The sequence below is a fragment of the Gymnoscopelus braueri genome (genome assembly GCF_963280865.1).
Source record: "Gymnoscopelus braueri genome assembly, chromosome: 6".
Classification (NCBI taxonomy): domain Eukaryota; kingdom Metazoa; phylum Chordata; class Actinopteri; order Myctophiformes; family Myctophidae; genus Gymnoscopelus; species Gymnoscopelus braueri.
Genome location: NC_137607.1, coordinates 23,815,971 through 23,838,698, shown reverse-complemented (window position 1 = coordinate 23,838,698; position 22,728 = coordinate 23,815,971). Strand labels below are relative to the sequence as shown.

The 22,728-nt window shown below is 41.1% G+C and overlaps 1 protein-coding gene across 1 annotated transcript in view; it reads left to right on the top strand.

The window, feature by feature from the left end:
• The window catches only part of cacna1ea (calcium channel, voltage-dependent, R type, alpha 1E subunit a), a 193,784-nt gene that overhangs the window by 49,512 nt on the left and 121,544 nt on the right, over nt 1–22,728 (top strand). Inside the window, exon 3 of the mRNA XM_080430496.1 lies at nt 21,348–21,642. Within this exon, the coding sequence (XP_080286622.1) occupies nt 21,348–21,642 (295 nt within the window). The remainder of the gene's footprint in view (nt 1–21,347; nt 21,643–22,728) is intronic.

The following is a 22,728-nucleotide window of genomic DNA, read 5'->3' as shown; positions in this document are numbered from 1 at the left end:
TAATTTCCGGTGCACTAGTTGTGAATGATGCACAGAGCAAGATGCAGACAAGGGTTCTGGACACATGAGCAGACAGAAATATTAAAGTAAACTCTTGACTGTTGCTAACAGCAAGTGAGAGGCATCAGCACTAGACAGACACATAGGAGGGACTCAGAAAGAGAAACTCCTACGCTCTGTGGGAGTGAGAGGCTGAGAGGTGTTGTAAATCTGTGAGGTAATTCATTCTCAAAAGAGAACTCCTACTCCACTCTGAAAGTGGTCGTAGGAAGCTTCATAAATACCTCTTATGTGAGTCTGAGATGCTTGATAAATATGTTATCTCAAATAATGCACTCTGCAGAGACCTCCAAATCATGCATTAAGGATGGCCTAAAAGGCTATGTTACTTTTCAATCTCATCAAAAATTTCCCCAGAGTGCAATGCACCAAAGATACATAGGCTACTGCTCTGGGTAGAGCAGTAGCCTAGCCCCCACTGTTAGTGGCTGGCTGGGTGGGTAGCACAGACACACGCACACATGCACGCACACATGCACGCACACATGCGCACGCACCCACGCGCACACATTCGCACGCACGCACGCACGCACATACGCGTCGTTACATTGGCCATTGCTACTCAAAAATAGCGAAAAACGCTTTGTGAGCTTGTAGATTGGCTATTTTTGGCAAAGATATTTTAGTATAGAGCAACCACAGGTATAGAGTCCCTGGGAATCCGGTCAACTAAGTATACTGTTGAAGTGTTAGACAAACACGATACTAATACAATACTGTGAAACACTCACAATCAAGTAGTACACTAGACATACCACATTCCGGGTGTATACCTCCGCAAACCGATTGCCGGTTACATCTGTGTCTGTTCAGAGTCAGACTCATATAAAATATGTATATAGTGAATGAAAACTTTGAATTAATTGAATGAAAGCATTTGGCGAGGTCACAGTGACCTTGACCTTTGAACCTTGACCACCTACTTCTAATCACTTCATCCAGTCCAATTGGACGTTTCTGCCAAATGACACAAAATTCCCTCAAGGCGTTCTTGAGATGTCGCATTCACAAGGTTGGGATGGACGGATGGACGGACAGATGGACGGATGGACAGAAATATACCGTAATGCCTCCGACCAAGAATTTCTCTCACCCCGAGAAGACCTAAGGCAGCAGAGAAAATGTATTCTCCGTTTTGGCTTTTTGCAGACAAATTGAATGTGGTCTAATCAGGATAACAGATTATCTATCATTACAGGCATTGCTGAGTGCTTCTGGATTTATTATTCCCCTGGGTCTAGACCAGGTCCATACACTCACATCCAGTCTTTCACTGTGGCATGGAGGAACTCGTACATAATCGGACTGCCATCTTACCGAAAGTCTTCACTGACATACAGACTCGGATGAAGAATCTGGGCACATGTAGTATGTATACTGTATGTACAATTTACAATTTAGGCAAGGCAAGGACCTGAACTGGCCACATCACGTGGGCACCATTGTTAAGATGGCAAGACAATGGCTAAACTGCTTGCTATGGAAGATGGTCGACTCACGCCCACAAGCTAAGGCTCTATATAGAGGGATGTTAAAACAGCACAGCATATCACCAGGACTGAGCGGCCAGCCTGGGACCTTTACACCTAGGAGACGGTAGCAGAGTGAAGATTCTGTCGTGCTGTCTTTCACAATAACCATCAACAAAGGTCAGGGTCAAGAGAATGAATGAGTTGGGATCTACCTGCCTCGTGGCTGCCTTCTCCAGGGGAAAGAGAACCAGCAGTGTGAAGATTGTTATTGTCACTATACATTACACTCAAAGTTGAGGGGGACAGCTGGGAGGAGGGCTGGCACGGTGGGGTCCAGAAGGGGGGGGTTTCAGGTAAGAAGGGGCCAAAACAGTTGGCTCAGGAATACAGTACTTTGGGGTCTAGTTCTCCACTGTCATTAGCTCTCTCAGCCTCACACTTCTACTCTCTCTCTCTCTCTCTCTCTCTCTCTCTCTCTCTCTCTCTCTCTCTCTCTCTCTCTCTCTTTCTGAGTCCCATGTGTGTCTGTCTTACAGCTGATGATGCCTCTCACTTGCTGTTAGCAACAGTCAAGGCAAGTTTACTTTAATATTTCTGACTGCACTATACTGCCATGTGTCCAGAACCCTTGTTTGCGTCTTGTTCTGTGCATCATTCACAACCAGTGCACGGTGTGCTAGCTGACGCCACAGTCAAATCCTGAGTGTTTCTTTAAATCTGAGTGTACAAATCTATAAATCAACACTGAGGATTTTACTGTATGCAAATGCCTCAGGGTCAAACATCTGCTGGTGAATGGCCTGCCCGGCATGCAGTGCTGTGGTAAATTTACAGTCCACTCTGCAAGTTCTGTGGACTGTGGGCTCACTCTGCAAGTTATTGATCTGTGCCACTGCCAGGATGATAACTAATGTTCCTTTCATTCACTCTAATGTTCAGCCAGATAGATATATGGACAGATGGAAGGTTTAATTTAAAAAGTAAAAGGCAGCTCCACTGGTGCTGAACTACTGTAGTGAGCAGTGAGTAACTCGACAAAATTCCTTATTCATGACATTTTTGATTACTCCTCCCTTTTCCCTTTTTTTCCTCTTTTATATCAGCAAGTTCTAATAGGTGAGGTTTTCTTTTTTCCTTGGGCTTTTCGCAGGGGCATCAACTGGGTATGGCAAGGTATGGCAGCTGCTATAGCTTGGTTCCCTGGTTGAAATATAAATGTACGTTATATTAAAATACATTTATGAAATGTCTCTGTATTGATTATTGTGTTTTTGAATGATTGTAAATTAATGTAAAAATACAAATCAGAACAACATTTTGCTTTTTTGTTTTAGTTTCCTGCAACAGTTAAACTAGTAATATCAGTTGCATTCCAACTGGCATAGAATGCAATCTGATAAGCTATTTATATATTTATTTAACTAAATTTAGATACCATAAGGGTCTGGGCATATCTTAATTGGCAAATACTCAACGAAGATAGGTGAACATTTGATGAAAATAGCACAATGTGTCGCATTGCAAGATATTTGGTGTAGAGGGAAAAAGGAGAGCCAAGTATAGACCCATGGGGGACCCAGGTTAATAAGGTATATAAGGTTTAAATCAGGGGTCTTCAATGCTTTTCAGGCCAAATACATATATTTTGAGAAAGCCTTCCATGCAACTTGATAATAGGCCTTCAGGGTCTGTTGACAGTGTGTTGAGAGATTTAAGACTAGCTTTAGTTGGAAGTATTCCACAGATTTTTCTTTTAAGTGACTATGGGTTGCCGCCAAGTGATGCTGCAGCTCTGATGGCTTCATAGATTTGTTTGACAGCACTATCATCACCGTTTATCACAAATTAGGGGTTCTCCATATTAATAACACACACTGTAGTAACTCAGACGGACCCCCTGTTGAAGACCAATGGTTTAAATTGTTAAGAAACGGTTATACAAAATATGACCTATTTCTCCTGCTAAACTAGGCATGGTTTACTCTTTGAAAACCCCTGGTCTGTATGATACAATTCTGTTTTGGGGTAGTAATTTGACTCAATATAGAGATAACAGCAGATCTCCATCGTTGTTGTAATATGTTCTGTTTGCCACAAGAGGGAGACAGTCTCTAAGTAATAATGCTAGTGATTTTCTAAATAGGCTACACTCACACTGCTCAAGAAAAACGCAGCATGATGCAGCAAGTGGGTTTGCAAATGTGACATGTTGAATACATTACAAACTATTACATGATTACTCTAGCAATAGGATGAGCAGTGAGCACCACAGAATATTACAGAAAAGGCATATTACTTTTTACTGCTGGCTTTACCTCTGTGTTGTTTATCACACTACAAAAAAAAATCACACCCTGTGTGAAGTGGGCGGTGTCTTGCTAGCTAATCACAATACTGAATGGAGTCGATCAATCATGTACAAAGGATAAATACATTTATTGAAACACTCTTTATGATGGACAAAACCATAACTTGAAAAAAACAAATTTTTGTTTTTTTCAAGTTATGGTTGCTTATATAGGGCTATGCACATGTGTCATGTGACACTGGCCAATCACAGTCCTGAATAGGCTGTGATTGGCCAATCACAGCGCAGGATAATTCTACAAATTTCCTGGGCCCAGATCACAGCGCAGGAAAATGTACATTTTTCCAAATCTCACTTATAGGGGCGGTTTCACCGCCCAAAAATATATGAACCTTGTTTGAAATCGCTTCAGTTTTTTAAAGAGCGGCTAGGAAAGAAAAGCTGGTTGTTGCTTTTGTCTTTTAGCTGAACACACTAAAAATAGATTGTTAGATTGTTGTGTTCTATTTGGACCATGATTGTAAGTGATCACCTGTTGCTTTGACCACTCTAATATCATTCTTTATATCCCATACTGTAACATGGCGGATAACCAGGTGAACAACTTGCTGGTAGAACATGTTATTTTCTCTATAGACACCAGCCATAATTCATCTCCCAGTGGGGAGTGATGATTTATATAGGTTATTCCATAAAATCTAGGGTTATGGTGACAGCTTTGTGGGGCTGAGAATAGGGGCCATGCCAGTTTGGTTGCTAGGAAACAAATGTGAGGAAGACAACACTGAGCAAGACAGGAATCTGGGTTGGGCAGAGAGAGAGAGAGAGGGGGGGTGATAGAGATTCAGACAGACAGACAGACAGACAGACAGACAGACAGACAGACAGACAGACAGACAGACAGACAGACAGACAGACAGACAGACAGACAGACAGACAACCGGACAGACAACCGGACAGACAGAGACAGAGACAGAGAGTTCAAAATGTAATTAAATTGTATTAAGGTTACTGTGTCTGATGCTCTTTTTTCTCTTTTCTTTTGTTTTGAAGAGTGAATGAGCGAGTGAGTCTCATAATGTCCACTGGGGTCAATGATCAAGGCCACATAATCATATGACAGCAGTGTTATTTCTATTCATTATAATTGGTATCTCTACTGCATCTTCAAATCAACTTTTATTGTGCTAGTTTTAGGAACAGTACTGTACAAAACACTCTCCATACCTTGGAACTCGAGGTGTAACGATATAGTAACTGCATTGAAAAATCGTTTAGAATTTTCAACAATCTACTATATCGATATGCAAACAGCAAAATATCGTATCTTTTGACTTTGTATCGTATCGAATCGTTTTGCAATGCAAATAATTGTATCGAATTGTTCTGCAATGAAAATAATCGATTTTATCGATACCAAGTAGTTGTGTGTTGTATTTAGTAATTTTAAGAAGAAAAAAGGTTTAATTACTTTTCCATTACATATCACTACACTTGGTTTATCGATAAATGTGTGTAATCTCTTTGTTCATGTCAAGGTGTCTGTATTGGAACACAGACACAGAAGCACAGGCACAGAAACACACAAACACAAACAAACACAGATGGACATATGTGCGCACACATGTGCCAGCTCCTTGTGTCGCAACCATTACCATCTCAATGAAGCTAAAAATAGAGCAATCCCCCTAGCCCCTTCATCTCCCTACATCAATAGCTCTTCGATGATCTTCATGTGTTTCTATGTCCTCCCAATTCCCCAGCCTTCTGTGTTTACACGCTGCTTTTTATTTCACATTTTAAATCAAATCTCCAGCCTGTCCAGTGGCACATTGACCCAGCATGTTGTTTATCTGGGTCATTTTGAAGTTTCTTTCTTTAATGCTACCACAGGCTTCATGCCTTCACTGAGGTATTTCTGTTGTGCAGTTATTATGTAGAATAGAATAGAATAGAATAGAATAGGCCACAAGGCCAGAAATACTTATATATGTTTTTGCGTGCGTGCATGCGTGCGTGCGTGCGTGCGTGCGTGCGTGCGTGCGTGCGTGCGTGCGTGCGTGCGTGCGTGCGTGCGTCCTTGTATTATTTTGTTAGGGCCAAATGTCCCCACAGGTATAGCAGAATTTGAGAAATAGACATTGTTGTTTTTTTTTTGTTTTATGGCTAAAATGATTTGGGGAGTTAAGCTTACAATTGGAAAACGATTCAGGTTGTGGTTAGGATTAGACATTTAAAGGTTAGACTTAGAGAGTTAGGGTTGGAGTTGTACCTGATTTTATATTTAGTTGCATGCCTGTGTTGCACCCCCAAAACAGCAGATCTGAGTCGTGCTGCAACGCATAGTGAGCTTATAGATCAAGGACTATGTCAAAGGTGATTTAATGGCAAAAGGTATTCTTGAACACCAAAGAGCTCTAAAATGCACCAGCTTTCCAATTGAATTAAGATATTTTGTGATAATGCAACAGATTGAGACACAGTGACACTCCCCTTTGTGTAAGGTTGTGAGTTCAAATCTCTGTGAACAACCAAATAAAGTTTATATTTTATTTTATTTTTTACCTTTTTTACATGTTTTCTACATTTTCTTCTTCTTCTTCCGAATGTCATCATCTTTATCTTCATCAATCATCATATTCCTCTTCATCATCTTCTTACAGTCATCTTCTTCTGTGCTTTGACCCTATTAATTGCCACTCGAGGCTATATATATATATTTATTTATTTAATTTGTTGAATCTAAATTCATGACACTGAGGGTTAAGGGTGTGGAGATTGATTGTTCTATTACTGTTGGGGATGAGATCCTTGACTTTTAGAGGCCAGTGCAGTTCATGCAGAGAAAGTGCATGAGGTTTCTTACGCAGGGGGACAACATCAGCCCTTTATGGTTGTCTTGTCGTCGCCATGGAAACTAGCGTGAAGATGACAGGTAGAAAACATTATGCTGTGGTTAGGCAAGCAAGCATGGCAAATCCTCCAAGCTGATGTCAGTGCCTTTGTGCCGCACAGGCTACAGTGATCCGTTTAGGTTCAGTTGTTAAGCTATAAACCAGTCGTGGAAAGTAGTAGGCCTACTTAAGTACTGTATTTAAGTACACTTTTGAGGATTTTTGGTATGTGTGAGGTTTGGATATTTGCACACCAAATCCTGTGCTGTGATTGGCCACAAATGTACCCCCCTAACCCTGCACCGTGATTGGCCAATCACAGTCTATTCAGGACTGTGATTGGCTAGGGAAACATGACACATGTGCATAGCCCTATAAATAGGACCATAAAACCATAAATGTGTTTTTTTTAAAGTTATGGTTTCTTCCATCACTTCTTCCATCACTTCTTCCATCACTGTGATGACCACCGCCCACTTCACACTGGGTGTGATTTTTTTACTTTACTGGAGTGTTTCCAATTTTCAATACTTTCTACTTCTACTCCACTACATCTCAGAGGCAAATATTGTATTTTTACTCCACTACAATTATTTGAAAACTTTAGTTACTAGTTACTTTGCAGATTTTGAACCACAACGCAACGCGTTGTAAGCTTGTAGATCTGCTATTTTCAAAGGATTTTTATACATTGTGAAATGGGACCTTCTGCATTATGAGTACTTTTACTTTTGGTACTTTAAGTACATTTTGATGCCAATACTCTTTTACTCAAGTAAATCTTTATTACCAGACTTTTACTTGCAACAGAGTGTTTCTACATAGCAGTATTGATACTTTTACTTATAGGAGAATTTTGGACTAAAGTTTTCTTACCTTTTCTATGACGTTATGATATCTTAGGATGAATGGTACAGTAGAAAATTTTCATAACTCCACCCCTGAGCCGCCACAGCTTAAAAGGTGCGCGGATAGGCCTTAGGTTAGATCACATATTTTAATAGCTTTTTTTTTGGTGAGATCTGACGTTCATAGTGACAGAACACTGTCCCTCCCCCCCAAAAAAAAAAAAAAAAAAAAACAGAAGTCTCGCTAGACGAGATTGAAGTCTCGAGATTTCAATCTCGTCTAGCGAGACTTCTGTTTTTTTTTTTTTTTTTTTTTTTTTTTTTGGTTGCACAGTGTTCTGTCACTATGAACGTCAGATCTCACCAAAAAAAGGGGGAAAAAAGCAATTAAAATATGTGATCTAACCTAAGGCCTATCCGCGCACCTTTTAAGCTGTGGCGGCTCAGGGGTGGAGTTATGAAAATTTTCTACTGTACCATTCATCCTAAGATATCATAACGTCATAGAAAAGGTAAGAAAACTTTAGTCCAAAATTCTCCTTTAAGTAAAACATTATCACCACTGTTATAAACTACACTAACACTATCCAGGAACCTCTGAGAGAAGGCTGTCCTCACTTGACATCCATGGTTTCACAAACTTCTAACACAGGGCCACGTGAATAAATACGTCTAAACCGAATTTGGTTATTCATTATCTTAAGGTGAAAAAAAGAAGAAAAAAAACATGACACAAAAGACAGTGTAAAAAAACACACAGTCAATCACTTTTGAAGAAACAGCGGAAATGGTATTAAGTCCAGGTTACTTTCTACTGTATCTGTTCACAAAAAAGCTCCCTACCAGTCTTGTCATCAAGTACATTCAAAGTGCTGATGAAAATGTGTTGACATGTCTTACTCAGATGGGCATACAGATTAAAACACACACACACACACACACACACACACACACACACAGTTACGAAAACCCTTTAGGGTCTAGGTCTGGGTTTGTAACACAGGATGGAAAAACGGATTGTTGAGCAAGGGTGTGCAAATAATGGAGGCGAAACAATGGTTGAGCAAAAGGTGCTAGGTGCTTTTACTCTGCAACAGTCTTATTTACAATATGTACATGGAAGTATGCACAGGGCATAAGATGTAACCAAAACAAAAGTAAGCCACTACCAGGGGACTCGGGTGTTGCCAAAATAACAAACAAAACAGCTAGGGAACAAAGGACAGCTTAACTACCTGACTAAATCGTAACTAGTACAAAACAAAAGACTGCCTACCTAACTACACTAACAATGACCAGTGTCAAAATACATAGGTGGCAAACACCCCTTACCTAGGGTGCTTAACAATGTTCTTCCTACGTGATGGCTATGTACAGAGGCCTCTGTCTTTCCTGTCCCAAGGCAGCAGCATACACATAGCAGGTTTAACTGTATAACACTTTAAGTAGCTTCTGGTTAGCTCTGGGCATATAGCTGTATACAGGTGGAATGTTGGTGAGAGAGTGAGCTGAGGTGGAACCCAGCCTTTTATAGGCAGCAGATGGTGGTGATTGGATGAAGGCGGGGCCAGGTAACGGTTTGATGGACAGCTGATGGGTTGGTGACTTCAGACCTGTAGTGAGTGACAGAGGGGAGAGACAGACAGGAGAAAACCACAGTAGCAACCATAGTGGAACGTAACACACACACACACACACACACACACACACACACACACACACACACACACACACACACACACACACACACACACACACTCTTCTCTCTCTCTCTCTCTCTCTCTCTCTCTCTCTCTCTCTCTCTCTCTCTCTCTCTCTCTCTCTCTCTCTCTCTCTCTGTGTGTGTACTGTGCATCCAGTCACTCACTCACTAGACAGCTTCCCAACAGACACTTCCTGTGTGAGAACTACAATAGAAAACTTGAAAAAAAGGTCTCCGCCATAGTCAAATAGGTTAATGTGGAAAGGTCTCCGCCAGGTCAGATAGGTTAATGTGGGCCAGCAATCTTCTGAATTCGCCAATCAGGATGGAATGTGAAAAATTTGATGGATTCGTCTTTATCACTTGACTATAGAGATCATGTGTAACGATTTGCGTGGCGCTATAATAGGGCAATGTTGAAAGGGTGGCATTTGTTCCTCAACGTTTGATTGATTGATTGATACTTTATTTAGTAAGACATGAGAACAACAGTACATGGAAGTACAAATTCACAAGGGCGAATGTGCGTGCAAAGTTTCACTGCAATCAGACATGATTTGCAGCATTTTGTTCAAAACTGGCCACTCCTGCAAACTTTAAATGTCATTCTTAGGCAATCAGGATGGAATATGAAAAATCTAACAGATCACATGACTATAGAGATCATGTGTACCGATTTACTTGAGTAATATCCAAAAATGTGTTCAGCCAAAAGTGTTCAGCAAAAAGTCAGCCTCCTGGTGGCGCTATAAAACGCAAATGTGAAAAATGCAGGGCAAAGGTTTTTCCTTGGCCTCTAGGGAGTGCACATACAAAGTTTTACACAGATTGGTGCAGTTATAGGTAAAAACACAAACTGATTTGAACATTTTCAAGTGACATTTCTTCCTCGGCCGGGTTGTCACACACGCCGGTCCCACCTGGGGTCCGCGACCTGCCTCACAAAAATGATATTATAATGTCCCCATCCCAAGCTGATTTCCCACTGCATGGCTACTGCTTTGGCTAGCTGGAAAACGATCAGTAGCCTCCTTTAACAATACCATACTACTACTCACAAGTAAGACGCGCGAACGCTGGAAGCGAACGCAGCTCGAAAATATTGTGTATTTACGGACTTGTAATCCGTGTTATTTCACCGTGATGGGGAGAGAACATTGACTGTGTGTGTGTGTGTGTGTGTGTGTGTGTGTGTGTGTGTGTGTGTGTGTGTGTGTGTGTGTGTGTGTGTGTGTGTGTGTGTGTGTGTGTGTGTGTGTGTGTGTGTGTGTGTGTGTGTGTGTGTGTGTGTGTGTGGCAGGCTGGTGTGCATTGTCTAAATTCCTGCACTCTGGCGCACTCTGGAGGCTGCTTACAGGCAGTGCACGCATGTGAGTTACATGGGGGCGCAAGCCAATGAGAGCATGAACACAGACAGAATCACAGACAGACAGACACACACACAACCTGATCAGGGTTACATAGTAAGCTCCACTTGGTCGGAGGCACGCCTCCTTCCGCGTTCGCAAAAAATGTAGTGGACACTTCCAGGTTGAGTACTCTGTTGTCAATGTGAAGAGATGTGTTGGACCCTGTACCTTTGGTGTTTTCTTTTTTTTGTTTTGGTGTTTTATGTTGTAGTGGTTTTGTTTTTGTTTGTGTATCAGTATTGTTGAGGGGGCTTCTGAATGTTAAATGTCACAAAAATGTGGTTCTCTCTGTTTAAAAAAAAAATGCCTTAAAGGGATATTTCACTTTCAAAAAAACTTTGGGTCATTTTATCGTCTACTCAGGCTTTTGTGAGCCCCCCAGACCGTTTTTAAGTTGCTTGATTCAGTATTTAGATATTTGATAATCATTTTATCAGACACGCCCCCTTCCTATACAAACCCATTATAACTTCAAACTCCATTTTTAACCTGTTAGATTCATCAAAAACACCCGTCCTTGGTTCTGCTGACTCACCCTGCCCTCCTAATACGTGAGGGGGCCGTGTTTTTTTGATTACTTTTTTCATTTATTTTATTATTATTTTTTATTGTATTTATTTTTTTTCATTTTCCAAAATAAATATTAAAAATAAATGAAAAAAGTTATCCAAAAAACACGGCCCCCTCGCGTATTAGGAGGGCAGGGAGAGTCACCAGAACCAAGGACGGGTATTTTTGATGAATCTAACATGTTAAAAATGGAGTTTGAAGTTATAATGGGTTTGTATAGGAAGGGGGCGTGTCTGATAAAATGAATATCAAATATCTAAATACTGAATCAAGAAACTTAAAAACGGTCTGGGGGGCTCACAAAAGCCTGAGTAGATGATAAAATGACCAAAAGTTTTTTTGAAAGTGAAATATCCCTTTAAGTCGTTCACGACTTCGTTCTATTAAAATCAACTACGATCCTCACTCTTAACAGCTCTCTCCCCCACACTGTCTATCTCACCAGCTGTGCTCAATTAATACCATTAACACGCAACACCACAACAAACTTGGTTTGGACTTTTGCTGTAACATACTACTACCTTTCACTAGGAGATGAGCGGAGCAGTCCCGAATTGTTTTTGTCCCACATGAACAGATCATGGTTAGACAGAGAAAGAGAGAGCACATCCCCGGGTATGGACTAGTGGTGCCAAATAAATAAAAATAGGTCAGTATCTTCTAATCTACTAGACTACAATTATAGATAAAGTATACAAATCCTTTCTGCTCTTGGGGTGTGTGATTTGGTCACACGTATCTTCTGCCAGCTAGACTACACTTATTGATATACAAATCCTTTCTGTTCTTGGGTTGTGTGATTTACAGTAAGTGGGTGTTTGATGACTTCTGTGGCCCGGTGTCCTGTATGGATGCAGTCCAAGGAAATGCACGCAGATCCACAAAGGATTTCAACAGCTGGATAAAAAAATACCTACTGAAAAGATATCTGCACACAGTTTTGAATGCTACCAAACAAGTGAATTTATTGCAAAATGTTTCAACCTGAAATAGTCTTTGTCAGGTACATGATGTACTTGCTGTACCTTTCAGGTCAAACGTTGTGCAATAAATTAACTTGTTCCAAAAACATATGTTTTCTTTTCAGGTGTCCTGGGGACAAAGTCTCTGCACCAAACTGTATTGTTCTGAATCTTACACATACATTAACCAAGCACCAATGCATCCAAATATTAGATAACAGGTATATAGTGTAGTTATATACCATTACCGGTAGATAATAATAATTTTGTCCCCTTTTTAGGTATGTATTTCACAGTATATTTGCACTTACTGTACGTGAAATTTGTCCTCTCCATTTACTCATCCTAACTATTGGAGCAGTGATCGCTTAATACAGCGCCCAGGGAGCAGTTAGGGGTTAATTGTCTTGCTCATGGACATTTCGACACATAGACTGGGCCAGGGGGGACCAGGGGGACCTTCGGCCTCTCTATTAATTCAGCTACTGTTGCCCTTAAAGATCCAGTGCAATGACATTTTCGGTCATTTTATTTTGAAGTTTCAGTCTGAAACGGCCTTGTAACCAATCAGAAGGTTCCATCCCTTCAGGCTATGGCACGGTAGAACCACACGCACATTGTAAGGGAGAGAGAGATGGCCACTGTGCAGAATTTTTGTTACCAAGTTGCTTATTTCTAACCTATAATGTTTTCAGATACATATTTTAGTGTGCTGATTAAGTTTACAATGAGTAATACACTGTCTGGAAGTCATCTTGAATGAGATTCAAAACGGAGTAGTTCTATAATTAAAATCAGCTGTGTTTGGAGGAGCGTGAGCTATGGGAATCACATAGGTGAACTAAATCAAGATTAATTTATATTCATGAAAGTTGATCTATGTTATCACGCAGTTTTCGTTTACAGGAAGTAATTAAGATTGGCTTTTTAGGGACTTTTGATTTGATTGATTTAGATTTTGTAATGTTTTGGCATCTATTGTTAGGTATGCCCATATAATGACCACGCATATGCTCTAAAATTGTGAAAAACAACTAGATCTTTAAGCATATAGCACCTGGTATTCCCATGCGGTCTCCCATCCAAATACTAACCAGGCCAGACCCTGTGTGGCTTCCGGAATTGGACGAGATCAGGCGTGTTCAGGGTTCTATGGCCAAGCGCCAAATATAATGTTGCTTGCCAATAATATCAGGAGCCATGTTCATTTTATCTTTTAGGGAAAACAAAGTAGCTGTCATTGATATTAAGTTCATGTGAGCATGAATTTGGGAAAGATTTGAGAGAAGTTGGTTCAGCCCCAGAACGCCAAACAGCAGGGTATGATAATGACCGGGTGTCAGAGACAAGCTTGTCAGGTATACCCATTGAGACATTCTATTTTTAAACAGTTATCTTTATTCCCACATGCCACATCTATAGCATGGCCCTCATTATGGGAGTTGGGTCTGGTAAACTTATTTGGGGATGATTCTGTCACGTGCTGGTGTGGTGAGAACACAAATGCAGACAGCCAGGCAAGGTGTGCAAAAGTGGGAAAATGAAAAAACTCCCATTCAAGTATTTTTTTCTTCTCTTGACGCAACCACCCATATAGGCCACACCCATTTGTGTTTGGATAGATTTTTCCGCCATTTACTTTTAGCTCCTCCTCCCACATATATTTCACAAAAATCGGTACACATGATTTCTGGACCCATGCGATAAACATATCCAAGCAGAATTTTGATAGTTCATAGTTCATACCGTTCGTCCGTAATTGGCTTCCAAAGTTAGTGGGAGGGGCCTGTTTTACAAAAAATGCCAAAAATTACAAACGCGTGGATTACAACCAGTCAATCCCAAATTTGAATCACATGTCAAGGGTGGTTTACTCAACAAATCCCCAAAAGCATTTCCCCTTTGACCCATAGGGGGCGCCACAAATGCGCAAAATGTCACTGTATGGTGCAAAAACATGATTTTTGGGGGTATCAGTCCTCTCAAAATTAAAAGGAAGTGATCTGAGGAGTGGGGTGAGAATATGATTGGCCCGTTACATTTGTGGGAGGGGCCTATTTCTGAAAATCAAAACGCCACATATCACGAACGCAGGATCCGATTGGCACCGAATTCGAATCACACGTCGCACGGCCTCCGACGGTATTCCTCCCAGCGTATTCCTCGAGTCCCGGCGGCCGCGACCCCCGACTCGCGTCGGCGGGGGCATTGGCAGGGGCCGCAGTTTATTTACAATCCTCACTGCATTCGGGAAGAAGCTGTTCAGCATCCTGCTCCTTTTGGCCTTAATGCTCCTGTAACTCTTTCCCGAATGCAGGAGGAAAAACAGGCCATGGGAAGGGTGTTGGGGGTCCTTTATGATGCTGGTGGCTCTTTGGGCACAGCGTTCTGTATAGAGCTCCAACAAAGAGGGGACAGAGGCACCAATGATCCACCCAGCTATCTTCACGACCCGGTTCAGCTGACATTTCTCATGTGCCTTACAGCTGCCGAATCAGGAAGTGAAGCCGTAAGATAGGATGGACTTAATGGTGCCCCTATAGAAGATGGTAAGGAGAGGAGTGAGAAGACCTGCCTTCTTGAGCCTCTGGGGGGGTGAAGCCGCTGCTTATAGATCCACAATTTAAAACATAGTATTTGAGTTCTCGCTGTCACAACTCAAGATCTACAGTATGTGTTGTGACATTAATATTGATAGCTAATGACAAATATTAAGCTATAGCTAACTCTGGGATATAGGCATTTTGTTGCGCAAGAGTTGATTTCCATTGCAATAAAAATACAAATATTAATCAGCACCTTTAGAGCAAATACCTCATTACTGTATAGACCAATTATTTGTTTGAGACTGGATGCACAGGTGATTGTTTCATGCAATCAATTCTCAACCTGTTGTTTCAGCGCACCCCGACCCCCTCTTGTGTGTTGGCTAGTGAGGCGCATCCTAGCGAGACCTGACAGAATGGGTTTCATTTGCAACCAGTATGACGCTTGCAGCCAGTGTGACGTCGTCTGTTAAGGGGTCTATAAGAACAGCCCACTTCACTCAATAGGCTTCTCAGACTCGAGCCTGATTTACTGTATACTTGGTTGCACAGTGTGTCTTGCACTGAAAATAGACGATCTACAAGCTCACAATGTGGCACAGCATGACGCGTTGTGAGCTTGTAGATCTGCTATTTGTGGTGTGAGACACTGGCACACAACTAAGTATAAATCCGGCATCCGATTTCTAAGAGCCTAGTTAGTGTTAGAGTATTAGTGTGTTGCTATCATCCCCCTGTTAATTACATTGAATAATAAGTCTTATCTGAGCCAGTAAAGGGGTTTGCTGCTGTGCTATTATCCTGCCTCAAGGTCATGGTATCACCTACTTGTAGTTGCTGAGATTATCGTTGCTGTCGGGCAGAAACCTCCTATCTCTGTATTTTTTCTTTTTGTGTTGATTCGTAAATTTGATTCCTGAAAAGTAACAGTTTTGGACATATGAGGTTTTCACCCGACAGAGATGTTATATTCTCTATCACCTTGATCTGTGGATATCAATATCAATCAAATCTGTGATATTTTTTCACCCATTATGACTTCAAATTAGGATGGCTGTTGAATACATTTGTGGTATCTCTTTTCACATTTCCAAAAGAAATTGTCGCCTGATTGATTTCTGCGCTGTGCTCTATTTTTACCATCCATATAACGTTTTGTCGGAGCTTTAATGTGTTTGATGTCACACACCGTTGATCACTGTCTCCATCATAACTACTACCATCATTAAGTACCCATCAGTCTCAGGATAGTGTTGTGCTTCATCAGTGCTTCCAGTGTCCCCAATTGTGTACTCTCATGGTTGAAGAAATGGTAAGATTGTGTTGGAGACTCTAGTAGTTATTGAGAGGGCTGTCACTTGTCACAACCATGAAATTATACCTGACGATTAATTGTCATGACAATAATTGGGATTAATGTGATTAACGATTCAATTGTGTTTTTGACGTTGAACATTGGAAATATAAATGAAAATTACATTTCTATTAGGTTTTTAGGCTTCGTAAACAAAAATTGTACAGTATAACAAATAATTTCAATAAATTATACAAAGAACTGACGATCAAATTGTATAATGTTATAATTTCAAACTTGTAGATTCCCTATTTCCACAATAAGGAAAATGTATGAACATTTTTCAACATGGAAACGATTATGATGATTATCTCTACATTTTTATCCCACGATTTTGCAACCCCTTTTTTTCACCCAGTGCCAATTGTCTAAGTAATCCTGGGCGCTACTCTCCCTCTGCCAGCCTAGGGAGAGCCCAGAGCCGAGCTCATGCCTCCTTCAATGCATGAGAGCTAACAAGCCCTCTTATCACCCGACAGGGGGGAGTTTCCCCGGTTGGACGTATAGCGCGTGGAAGGAACACGTTATTCCAACCAGTTCCTTTCCCCTCCATCAGGCGCCCCGGCTGACCAGGGGGAGGCAGTATAGAGACAAGGATTACTGCATGTTTTTGTGAGGGTACCTACCCTAGGGGACACGGGGAGAACATGCAAACTCCACACATTTCGCCAACCCCACCTGGGCACTGATGACGCGGAGGAGAGGACACGTCCCCAGCGTCCCCAGCGCCCCCAGCTTCTTCTAAGAAACCAGGATCTTCTAGCTGTGAGGCGACAGCGCTACCGACTGCGCCACCGTGCCCCGATGATTATCTCAAATAATTAAGATCAGCTTAATTACAACCATAATTGTGACAGGCCTAATTATTGTTTGATGCTTTTTCACGTTTGTGATGATAGAATTAAGAAATTAGGAATTCGTTAATTTTAGCTTTTCTAATTTATTAATAGTTGTTTGGTTAGTTTTCCCCGTGGAAATGTCACCTCCCAATCAAACAGATGTGATCATAACCCTACGTAGGACTCCTCACTGTGACACATTGCAATGATTAGTTACTTGCTTACATTTTAGGCAAGGATTCTTCCATCTGTTCTCTAGTGCAGTGGTTTCCAAACAGTGGGTCGGGACCCATGTTTGGGTCGTGGACCAATTTTTATGGGTCGCAAGTAAATATCCCCTTTTTTGTGTCTTCCATAAAATAGATATTTCAAAAGAAGGGAAAAAAAGAATAAAACCACAACTTTTCATCAAATAACTGAATTCCAACATTTCTGAAGTATTTCATAAATAAAAATGTCCATAAATACATGAAAAAAACCTTCATGAAGTAAACTTTGCGCCGCGTTGTGAGCTTGTAGATCTGCTATTTTCACTAGTTTGGGTCCCGGGCAAACGTCTAATTTCTCTTTTGGGTCTTGAGCTAAAAGGTTTGGGAACCACTGCTCTAGTCTAGTGGATCCAAGGCTTTGTGCAAAGAGTATTTCTCCCCAGATATTTAGTCCTTCCCTATTTTCATTGGTGATAATTGAATAGCTCGCCCCCAAATGTGACAGGGCTGGATACTAGTTGGCATGGAAATGTCAGACTGCAGCTGCCTGAATTTAAATATGTTCCTCCTTGGATGCTAATTGATTAGTCTATTTATATCCCACTTTGAGGGTTGTGGCCTGATGTTCTGAATAATTGGTCAATACATGGCTATATTAACTTTCAGTTAGAGTTTCAGGTTATTAACCTTTGATTCACATCAAATTTGATTAACCACTCTCTGGTTATTAACCAAAGTGGTTAATCAAATTCTGGGGGGAACATTAGGCCTAGCCAAAAATAGCAGATCTACAAGCCCTCAACAACAAAAGCGGTCCAAGTAGGCCTACAGAACAACTCACTAAGAATAGAGGGTTTAAGTGGTTAAATTATTACTTTGATTGATTGATTGAGTGAATACTTAGTTTGTAAATAGTACAGTGGTACGATTATACAATGGTGCTAAAAGGATTCCACAAAAAGCCCTAAGGGCTTTCCATAGTGATCCTGTCTGTGTATTCAATTCATTAAAAGATATGCGCCGCCCGGGAATCGAACCCGGGTCGAAAGAATGGGAATCTTCCATGATACCACTACACCAGCGGCGCTGTGGTTACTTCTGAAATACATGACCATTATTATCCCCTCCCTCCCTCCCTCCCCTGTTTTTTTCCCCCCCTTGTCTTCCTTCCTGTTTTTTTCCCCCTTGTCTTCCTTATTTAGTTTTCTTCCTGTTTCTGTTATTTGGTTGTTAGCCCAATAATATTAAAGTGATTGCCCCAAAACTAAAAAGCAAAGGATGCGTGCGTGGTGAGAGCTTATTTTTAACTCTATGGGTGAGAGGCGTTCCGTAGTTCTGTGTTGCCATGTCGGCTATTTATAAGCGACTTTGGGCTTGTTTGTATGTAAAGTTGCTTGTAAATATTGGTGGTTGCGGTTTTTGGGGCTCGTGTCTAAAGTGTAGCTTATTTGGGATTTTTTCCCAATGTTATTTATACCAGTGGTCTTCAAACATTTTCTTGGCAAGCGCCCCAGATTAATATGTATTTGTCCACAGACCCCCCCCCCCCAATCTGAAAATATTTTGTGCCAGGGATTTGTTTTGTTAAAGTGTTTCAAACATATCACAAAATTACTAGATTTTTCTTTTTCTTTTTGGGGGAAAATAGCAGATATACAAGCGGGCTTGTAGATCGGCTATTTTCAAATAGCCATAGCCAGTTGATCCTTTTGGGCTTGTTTTCATAGACATGGTTGCTTGTTTCTCTCGCAAAACCTGGCAACACTGCTGCTTCGCTCTTTTTCCACCTGATGCAGTGAGAGCAGCAGCTGTTCTACTCGTCCGTGTGATTTCAGTGATTAACCACCGGTTTCGCGTTCATCAATCAATTGATTTGAGAACTACGAAAGAAAAGAAAGAAAATAAAACATTTGTTGAAAAGGCTAAAAGTTTTTCGTCGTGGGTTCACCACGCGTATGGTAGCCTATTCTGATCGCTGTGGCGAGGGATCAAAGGAAAAGAAGAGAGAGGATTAATTGAATACACAGGACCCAATGGAAACAAGCCATGGTGCTTTCTTGGGTTTAATTGTATAGAACTGTACTTTCTGTGCTTTTTTTGCACACTGTTAATAAAGTATGCAATCAATCAACAAATCAAGGAGATAGATGTGAACACTGAACAGATATTTTAGAACAGTGGTTCCCAAATTAGAAATGAGACGTTTTAGAGTCTGGCACCCTTTATGAGCTTGTAGATCGGCTATTTTCACAACTTCTTATTAACGGAAATCTAATTAATGTATTTATCAAATTATTTGTGATATTCTTTTTTTTCATGTAGGAAACAAAAATGCATATAGGGTTGAAGTGGTTAAGGGATATTTACTCGTCGTGACCCATAAAAATGTGTCCGCGTCCCATAAATGGGTCCCGACCCAGTGCTTGGGAACCACTGGCTAGTCGGTTCCACAGATAAATATTGTGAAAATAGCAGATCTACAAGCTCACAACACCTGGCATTGTGCCGCTGCGGCTTTGTGAGCTTGTAGATCTGCTAATTTCACAATTTGTGAATTTCTTTCTTAGATTATTTGACAATAGTTTGTTGATTAGTTTTGATGCAGTAATGGTGTTTTTCCTTTTCTTTCTTTCTTATTTTTTGAGGTCTTAAAAAGGTCTTAAAAGTCCTTAAACTGTCACTTCACTGTCATCTGGGGACCCCCCTGGGGGTCCCGCCCCACAGGTTGGGAACCACTGGCTTAGATGAAAGTCGATGGATCAGGATCGTTCGTCACTTGTTTCTGTTCACTCGTCTCGGGAGTCAGTGGGAACCACCGTTCTGACAAGAACACGTTGACCTGTTGCGGATGTTACTATTGCAAGTAGGACTTGGATCTCATCGGACACAGCGCTGCTGCACGATGGATCATACAAACCGATTCTCACGGCCGTTAGATTTCATTTAAGACACCGTGGACTGGAGTATTAAATGATACAAAACTGAATTAGTTTTTTTGGGGGGTAATTACGCGTCTTGGTTTTTCCGATACGGTCAATGGAATTTTTCTATTGACAAGATCTGTAGGGGGCGCAGTGGAGTAACGAAAACCTTTTTTTCTATCCGGTGGATTATCTTTAACCTTTTGGTCAAAAAGTGTATTTTAGACGTAAAGTGGGGGGGCTCCGAGTGTTCCCACCAAGGAAAGTAGGCTTCCGACATCTTAAAACCGTCTTTGTTTTGGTGAGTAGCAAAGGTGTATTTTTTATTTTGACTAGAGACGAGAGGCTGCGACCGCTGCGCTACCGAGGGTGTGCGGGCAACGGCTCGAAAGTAACATTGCGTTAAGGAGAACTCCTTCTAAAACGCTATGATGGAACAGAGCTAGTTTTTACGCACAAACGCACTTCTTGAGGAAACATGAAGTGTTGTCTGGACAACAGACATTGTTTTAATAAAAATTTATGAGTGATTCAATTAAGACAGAATTGAATCCCCAAATTGCTGTCAAACAAACCGAGCACGTCGTACCGCGCCCTGCTGCCTATAACTGCGTTTCCCCCCTTTACTCTCTCTCTCACTCGCACTCCGTGTTGCCAAGTTTGCTTATTATAAGCGACTTTGGGCTTGTTTTTTCGTAAAGTTGCTTGTAAATATCGGTTGGTTGCGAGTTGCATTTTTTTGGGCTTGTTTCTAAAGTCCAGGCTAGTTGCTTATTCTGCTTTTCCCCTAATGTTGCTTTTAAACCAGTGGTTCTCAAACATTTTCAAATCAAGGCCCCCCAAATGAATATGTTAATCGCACTGAGTTGGAATCGAACCTCACAAGCAACGCCAAGAGAGCTAGCTCGCTTGGAGGAGCAAGTTACGGCCGGGTCTTTTGCGGGGTCGCTACACTATTTTGTCAGATATGTGTGAAAATGTTTCCAAAAGATATACAACATGTTTCACTTTTTTCCCCAAGATTTAAAAAAAAAACAGATCTACAAGCTCTACAAGATCTGCTATTTTCAAATATCCGACCCATATAGGTTTATAAAGTGCTCATGTGGCCTATATATTATAATAGTCGCTTATTTTGAGCTTGTTGTTTTCATAGACCCTGGTTGCTTATTTCTCTCGCAAAACCTGGCAACACTGCTCTCACACGCTCTCTCCTCTCCCCGTTTCGTTTGGTTTGCTTTGTTCTGGTTCAGAATGGCTCGGTTCGGAGAGGACGTTCCGGCCGGAATGCTGGGCTCCTCCACGGATGGGGGTCCGCGGAGCCGGGATGGAGGAGCGGCGGTGTCCACAGGTGGCGGCTCCATCTCCCCCGCAGCCTTCAAGCAGACCAAGGCGCAGCGCGCCCGCACCATGGCCCTGTACAACCCCATCCCCGTCAGACACAACTGTCTCACCGTCAACAGGTCCCTCTTCATCTTCAGCGAGGACAACGTGATCAGGAAGTACGCCAAGAAAGTCACTGAGTGGCCATATCCTTTATTTCCTCCTGTTTACTGTGTAAAGTGGCAATATAATGGGTAAGGTGAGACATACTTTTGATCCTTCTTGGCGCTGCACTGGTTCTTTTGATTGAATACTTTCTTAACAGTTTGCAACAACAACAAAAAAACACAGAAAGTTCTATACAAAAGGATGCTAAAAGGATTAAACCCAAGAAAGCTGGCTTGTTTCAATTGGGGTCATGTGTGTTCAATTCATCAAAACATTTAAGGACAGACAAATACACAATACAATACTATAAAAACATCAACCAATGTAATGATTTCAAGGAACCCCCGTTTCATTATGCATTAGGCCACAGTTAAACCCGCATTTGAGACCTTTTTGTTTTTTTATTCGGGGACCCCAATTTACACAGTCAAATCGTTAGTGTTAATTTAACTCTAAGAGTGTACAAAAGGGAACCAAATGAACCCGGGGTCCTTTTGGTTGCATTGGTACACTCAGAGTGACTGACCTGCAAGGTTCCTTCGTTTTCTTTATATAAAGCGACTTTGTGTACTTAGAAAAGTGCTATATAAATCTAAGCTATTATTATTATTATTATTATTATTAAAGGGGAAGACCACCCATTTTCAATATTTAACTATGTCATTAATATAGCATAAAGGAGTTGTGTGGAAATAAGAAAAATTTTAAATGTTAAAAATTTTAAATTTTAAACCCAAATTGATTTTGGGTTTAACATTGCAAATTACACCATGATGAGTCATCACGGTGTAATTTGCAATGTTAAACCCAAAATCAATTTGGGTTTAAAATTTAAAATTTTTAACATTTAAATTTTTTCTTATTTCCACACAACTCCTTTATGCTATATTAATGACATAGTTAAATATTGAAAATGGGTGGTCTTCCCCTTTAAGGGTCCATATGGTTCCTAACAAATTTCTAATTATCAGTTCATAATCATTTAGCTGGGACCCCCTGGAACCCCGACAAGGACCCCTGGGGATATCGGGAACCCACATTGAGAACTAGCGTACATGTCAGCAGACTCGTGTAATGTGTTTAAGCAGGCAAGTGGCCCTTTCCAGTCTTTACTTGCGGTTGCTCTTTGTAATGCTTTAGTTT